This window comes from Sinocyclocheilus anshuiensis, unplaced genomic scaffold, assembly GCF_001515605.1.
Source record: "Sinocyclocheilus anshuiensis isolate Anshui unplaced genomic scaffold, SAMN03320099.WGS_v1.1 scaffold3377, whole genome shotgun sequence".
NCBI classification, from domain to species: domain Eukaryota; kingdom Metazoa; phylum Chordata; class Actinopteri; order Cypriniformes; family Cyprinidae; genus Sinocyclocheilus; species Sinocyclocheilus anshuiensis.
The window spans coordinates 127,065-134,194 of NW_015557053.1; the positions used below are offsets into that span (position 1 = coordinate 127,065).

Sequence of the window (7,130 nt, forward strand, 5' to 3'; positions counted from 1 at the left end):
TGTGTGTGTGTGTGTGTGTGAGAGAGAGTGTGTGTGTGTGTGTGTCACCACAGTGATAATAAAACTCAAATCACCACCATTGTGGGTCGCCAAGATAAAAACAGCTCCATAAAGAGACCAAATAATGAAACTCTCAACATGACAGAAGGTTTCTGTGGGTTTAAAGGGTGGGAACACTGACTATAATGAGCATATCTGTCATTTTCCCAAGTCTAAATGATTTAAATATTATTAAAATACACGTCTCTGATAAGCAGGAGTACAGCAGATACAGATAAGAAATGCATATAAAGCGATAAATTCACTTTAATATGCATTTACTGTATGAATTCACTTATAAATTCTCTTAGAAAATGAACCTTCCTTCTATCTAATGACATTTTCACTATCAGGTAAATGTTGTTCTAGGGATGTTTATACATTTGATCGCAATTATGAGAATATAAGAACATTTGTTTTTATTTTAAATTCACTGTAAAAATGAGTTTTCGAAGTTGTAGATGAAATTAAGATTACTGGACTTTCAGTCTTTGTAGATGTCACCTTTAATTCAGTGTTACTTGCGGTTTCTTTGTGACATTTCCTACAGCATTTGTTGAGTGAAAATAGTTTCTACTACAAATGTTGAGGCTGCTAATGTTTTTTTTTCGCAGAGTAGCTCAATATAAAAGCCACAGAAGCGGACTCTCTCGGTACCGATGATCCGGTGTGTCGCAGTGTTTGATTGACAGCTCAAGAGTTCAGCATTATTAGTAACATTATGAACATTTAGACTGAGTTACACCGACTCACCATCTGTGTTTTGCCGCTGCCGCTGTTATCCACCATCCCTCCGCTCCGCTCGTCTCTTTCTGCTCGGTAACTCACGGCGCTTTCCGTTCCTCCAGCGAGCGCGTGGCGATCCGGTGCTCCGTTTCAGGCGAGCAGAACCGCGATCACAGACCTCCGAGCCGCCCGGTGCTCAGCGCTCAACTCCCTGTATGGAAGGCCAAAAGCGTCAAAAACACAGCTCCCTTCCGCTCCGCTCGCGTCTCCTGGACTGTGTACAGCGCGTGCCGATCAATCACACGCACACTGATGGAATAATGTATGTGCGTTCGGTATTAATTTCATTTCATAAAATAATAAAATAAAATAAATATTCTAATGATGACAGCAATTGTGTGTGTGTGTGTATGTGTATATATATATATATATATATAATTGCTGTCATCATTAGAATATTTATTTTAATATATATATAATATATATTAAAATAAATATTCTAATGATGACAAAATAAATAAATAAAAGTAACAAAAAATAAAAGTAATATTTAGAAAATTACCAGATCTAATGTCAAACAGTTTGTTCAGTGTGTTTGGTATTCAGAAAATTACATAACATTTCTAAAATAAAATAAAAAATAAATATAAATCAATAAATATTCTATTGATGACAAAACTAATTTAAAGGAATATTTAGAAAATGACCAGATCCAATGTCAATATAATTCTGTCAGTGCGTTTGGTATTCAGAAAATTACATTTGATTAGTAAAATAAAATAAATATTCTAATGACCAAAAAAAATAAATAAATAAATACAATTAGAAAATGACCAGATCGAATGTCAAAATAGTTGTCAGTGCGTTAGGTATTCAGAAAATTACATTAAATTACTAAAATAAAATAAATATTGAAATATTCTAATGATGACTAAAATAACTTGTTGAATAAATCACTTAAAACGAACAGATGAATTCTAATGTTAATATAATTCTGTCATGAAGCGGTCTGCTGAAATGCCCCTATTTTCTGAAAAATACATTAAATGAATCAATTAAATAAATACATAAATATTCTAATGATGACAAAATAATGTACAAATATTTAGAAAATCAACAATCAATTCTAATGGCATAAAGAGTCTGCTGAAACGCTCCTATAGTAAACAAACATAATTAAAACGCTTCATTCTCAAATATTCATTGCTCAAAACTGAATCAGCTGCCTTACATAAAGAGCATTTCTCGAGCATTTTCTTGTGAAGTGAGCAGCTCACTAATTCTGAGTTTCCAGATGAAAGTAGGATTGTTATTTATACAGTATCTGTCGAAAAAGAGACATTAATGAAGAACATGTATGACTTGAGGTTTAGCTCATGGGGGCTTCATGTTGCATGTTTATTGGCTCAAAAGTCATGATTTCTTCTAATGCATGAATTAAAAACTCAGGCTGTCAGCGACCTCTAGTGCTCATGCGCAGTAGGTGCAGTTTCACACTTTTATTGTTGCATTTACTTGTTATATTTTACCCATCCATCAGCTGTCTAGAAACCACACCACTTTCACCAACACACACGACTCTGGCTTTTTTCCAACTCTGTTCCAGTTTAATCCAAATAGCATTAAAGGAAGACTGCTGGTCATTTCTAGCATGATGTACTTCCTAACGATCCCATGCCGAGATTCGATTGTGAATATAAACACCTGACACACATTAAAGAGAGAAAGTTTAAGTGTTTCCTTTAATTTCACAATTAACATCGTTAAATACAAATAATATATGTCTTGCAACAAAATAAAAGTCAATAAAGTCATCGCATTATAAAGTCAGTAACTGATTTCTTGTGGCTACAAAGTGAAGAAATAAAGTGTTTAGTTGCATAGTGTTGAAGATTTTCTAAATCTCTCTCACACACACTTTAACCACAAACACAGACACAACGACATATTTATAATACTCAAGCAAATGCATATTTAAGGGCAGATAAAAATATTCTGGATTATGCAATTTTAAATACAAAATAACACGTCATATATTGACTAATGTAACAACTCGCATCAGCCTCACTTCATTTCAGTAACAAAATGTGTTGCTGTTTGAGAGTAACAGAATATCAGAGAGAAAATACAGTTAAAAAAATGTATAAACACTTTTCAAAAGAGCCTCAAAGACCTCCAGAGCAGAGTAAAACACACACACACACACACACACACACACACACATGTATGTAAAGTAGTGTCAGGTTTCTCACTATCAGTAACGCTGCACTTCCCCACACGCTGAGCTGGAGCATTATGTGTATTCTGTGTGTTTCAGATCCCACTTTCATCTTCACTTCCTTTTCTGAGAGTTTTGAAATCATCAGCTGCTGTCCCGAGTGAAATGATGATTATAAAACTCAGAGAATGAAGATAGCGATGGCCACTGATTTCATACATACACAAATCACTTCCAAATCATATTTCTGTGACTAAAGCACATAAAGTACTATGCTTTTGTAAATAGTTTTTTCAGTCAGTTCAAAGGCAGCACAACAAATGCTTCCATGATGAATACATAACTGACCATTTAAATATGATTGTTTTCATCCATTACAGCAATGAGAATGAGATCTTTGGCATCACTATGGAAGACCGTTTCTGCAACAGAATTAAAAAAAAATAATTAAAATGATAATGGTGACTTTTTAGAGACATAAACGTGTAATTCTGAGAAAAAAAAAAAATCCAAATTGTGAGGGGAAAAAAAGTGTTACCACAGTTATCTTATATATATATATATATATATTTATTTATTTTTTTTAATAATTGATAAAGAATCATAATCAAACTGAATCACTGTCAGAACTCCTTCAACATGCAAAAAAGTTACCGCAATTATAAAAAAACAAAAACAACAAAAAAAAACAATTATATATATATCTTTTTTTTGTGTGTGTGTGGAAACAAAAAACAGAATTGCAAAATATAAACAATTCCAAGTTTACATATCGCAATTCTGTTTTTGTGAAACAAATAAAAAAAATAAAAATTTAGACGATTTAATCTTACAATCATGACTTTTTTTCTCACAATTACTCACAATTCAAACCTTTTTTCTTTTTACTTTTTTCTTGGAATTCTCACAATTCTGTTTCTTAAGCAAAATAAAAAGATAACCGCACCTTTTTTCTAACAATCACGAGTTAATATCTCACAATTCTGACTTTTTTCTGATTTTTCTACGGTTTGTATCTCGCAATTTCTGAGAATTTCTCATAATAAATGTCCAATTTGTGAGATAAAAAGTTGCAATTAACTTTATTTTTTCATCCTGTGGCAGAAACAAACTTCCATACATTATAAGAATTGATGCAATGAGAATTCGGCCTAAATAAATTTAATAAAAATGAAGAATAATGTCGCAGTGCATCTTACTAACGGTACTAAAGTCTGCCTAATTTTAAATATAATTCCTGATTTCTTTATTCTGATTTTGGGCTGATATGTGACCCGCTCTGGCGTGTGTTCATGACAGGGATGCGAGTAAATCACAGCTCAAAGCTGGAAGCGTTTGGGGGTCTGGCTACGAAGTGTGATTCTAGTATCGAGACAAACAATACAAGTCTGCGCTCTTAAAAACACTGTTTCTGGTCCATTCCTCAGCATCAGCACCTCACTGCACACAGCAGCAGCAGCAGACGGAGGAGCTCAGGGCTTTCGGGGGAATCAGGTCCAGATCTTCATCATCAGGTGTCTCATCCAGGTGATATCCATCCTTCAACAGCTGCCTGCTCAGATCTGGATGCACCTGCGGAGAAACCAGACGCTGCTATCACTGATCCCAAAGGTGTTCACTTCATAAAAACAAACCTTGTGAATTTCATCATGGTATGTGCCTATTTAACCCTGTAAAGCCTGACATATGTGACCCTAGAGCACAAAACCAGTCATAAGGGTCAATTTTTTGAAATTGAGATTTATGCGTCATTTGAAAGCTGAATAAATACGCTTTCCATTGATGTATGGTTTGTTAGGATAGGACAATATTTGGTTGAGATACAACTATTTGAAAATCTGGAATCTGAGGGTGCAAAAAAATCTAAATATTGAGAAAATCATCTTTAAAGTTGTTCAAATGAAGTTCTTAGCAATGCATATTACTAATCACAAATTAAGTTTTGATATATTTACGGTAGGAAATTTACAAAATATTTACAAAATATCTTCATGGAACATGATCTTTACTTAATATCCTAATGATTTTTGGCATAAAAGAAAAATCTATAATTTTGACCCATACAATGTATTGTTGGCTATTGCTACAAATATACCCCAGCGACTTAACACTGCTTTTGTGCTGCAGGGACACATATATTAGCGTCCAAACCAATGATAACGTTCTGGTTATTATAAATCATCATTAATCAGCTGGAAAATATAATTCTGAAACTTTTTAGTTATAGTTATACTGTCCTTTATTTTGGCAAGACAGTAATTTTCAAAACCATGCTGAAGACACAAATGTGAATTTATGAATGAAAAAAAGGTATATATATACTGGGCATGAAATTAACATGGTACATAATTAATAATAGTAATTAAAATTGATTATTATTTGATTTGCATTACCAAATCAGCTTCAAAGGCAGATAATAATCAAACATTTGCTAAAATTCAGCTCGATCAACAATTCTGTACAACTCTATAAAAAATTCTGCAGCTGTTTTTGTGATAAAAACTGTATGCGTTTTAGAATTGATTATTAAATATATGATCAGTGCACGATGATGCATATTCAAACCCTAAACATGAAGGCAACTAACTACCCGTTTACCAAACTATATAAGGTATTAACTCACTTCTGCTGAGGAATATCCAGACGAACAGTCCAGCTCTGCATCACTGATGAAACCAAACCAACCAATCAATCACTCAATCAGCACACACTTCCTCTAATCAAACAGAACGGGTTTCTGGCCAATAACAGGTTTCCAGGCTTGTGTAAAAGCCCTTTAACTAACACTGAGCTCGTTCTGATGGCTGGCGCACCTGTCTGAGTCCAGCGAGACGAGCGAATCCTCTCCCGTCTGACTCAGAGCCGCGTATCCCTGATTGAACCTCACACTGCAGAGAAACACACATCAGTCTGGACACGAGCCACTGAACAATAACACTCCTTCCCTTCTTTACAGTCCGTTTGTGAGGCTGAAGAGAAGTACAAGAGCTGTGAAACACACCCGCAGACTCCCGTTAATCAAACCAACCCAACTCTTCACTATATGTGACCCTGGAGCACAAAAGCAGTGTTAAGTCGCTGGGGTATATTTGTAGCAATAGCCAACAATACATTGTATGGGTCAAAATTATAGATTTTTCTTTTATGCCAAAAATCATTAGGATATTAAGTAAAGATCATGTTCCATGAAGATATTTTGTAAATTTCATACTGTAAATCTATCAAAACTTAATTTTTGATTAGTAATATGCATTGCTAAGAACTTCATTTGAACAACTTTAAAGATGATTTTCTCAATATTTAGATTTTTTTGCACCCTCAGATTCCAGATTTTCAAATAGTTGTATCTCAGCCAAATATTGTCCTATCATAACAAACCATACATCAATGGAAGCTTATTTATTCAGCTTTCAATCTCAATTTCGAAAAACTGACCCTTGGTTTTGTGGTGCAGGGTCACAAATAAAACACGCAGCATACTGACTCGAGTTTAATGCATCTGTGCATTCATATGCATATGCAGCGTATGAGTCATTTTAGCATCAGTGAGTGATATACTATTATAGTTTATTTTAATATTTTGAATTAGATTTTATTTTTACATTTTCTGTTTTCATTTGTTTTTAGTTGAAGTTTTAGTAATTTTGTTGCAGGGTCATTATAGTAAACTAAAACTACAAACTATAAAAAAAGCATTTCCAGCAAAAAAAAAAAATTTGAAGTTAACTGAAATAAAATATTTAAAAACGTAAAGTTGCTAAGGAAACATTTCTAATTTCCATTTAGTTTAACTTGACTAAAAAAAAAAATATATATATTATATATACATATATATATATATATATATATATTATATAAAAAAAAAAATCAAAAATCAAATGTGCCATATTATACATTCATCTGATCAGATATCTGATCTTACGGCTGTTTAAGAAAAACTATTATTTTTATTATTATTTTTGTTGCAATTACTTACAGTATAAGTGGTCTTTGTCTGCTTTAAGTAAAGTAGCATAAGAAAGATGGCAAGATATGAGACTTATGATGCATTATAACTATGGGAAATATAATCCACTGTGAGTTAAGTGGATGCATTGTGTTCATTGTGTATTATAAATCATCATAATCTTAAAAGCCATAACCACAA

At 33.2% G+C, this 7,130-nt stretch overlaps 2 protein-coding genes across 2 annotated transcripts in view; both read right to left on the bottom strand.

The window, feature by feature from the left end:
* The window catches only part of LOC107676405 (AT-rich interactive domain-containing protein 3B-like), a 45,779-nt gene extending 44,751 nt beyond the window's left edge, over nucleotides 1-1,028 (bottom strand). The window contains exon 1 of the mRNA XM_016470947.1: nucleotides 793-1,028. Within this exon, the coding sequence (XP_016326433.1) occupies nucleotides 793-828 (36 nt within the window). The 5' untranslated portion in view covers nucleotides 829-1,028. The remainder of the gene's footprint in view (nucleotides 1-792) is intronic.
* A 1,204-nt stretch (nucleotides 1,029-2,232) lies between these two features.
* LOC107676406 (protein FAM219B-like) overlaps nucleotides 2,233-7,130 on the bottom strand; it is an 8,619-nt gene continuing 3,721 nt past the window's right edge. The window contains exons 4-7 of the mRNA XM_016470948.1: nucleotides 5,797-5,871; nucleotides 5,607-5,649; nucleotides 4,420-4,555; nucleotides 2,233-3,405 (exon numbers count right to left, since the gene is read on the bottom strand). Of these exons, the coding sequence (XP_016326434.1) occupies nucleotides 4,421-4,555; nucleotides 5,607-5,649; nucleotides 5,797-5,871 (253 nt within the window). The 3' untranslated portion in view covers nucleotides 2,233-3,405; nucleotide 4,420. The remainder of the gene's footprint in view (nucleotides 3,406-4,419; nucleotides 4,556-5,606; nucleotides 5,650-5,796; nucleotides 5,872-7,130) is intronic.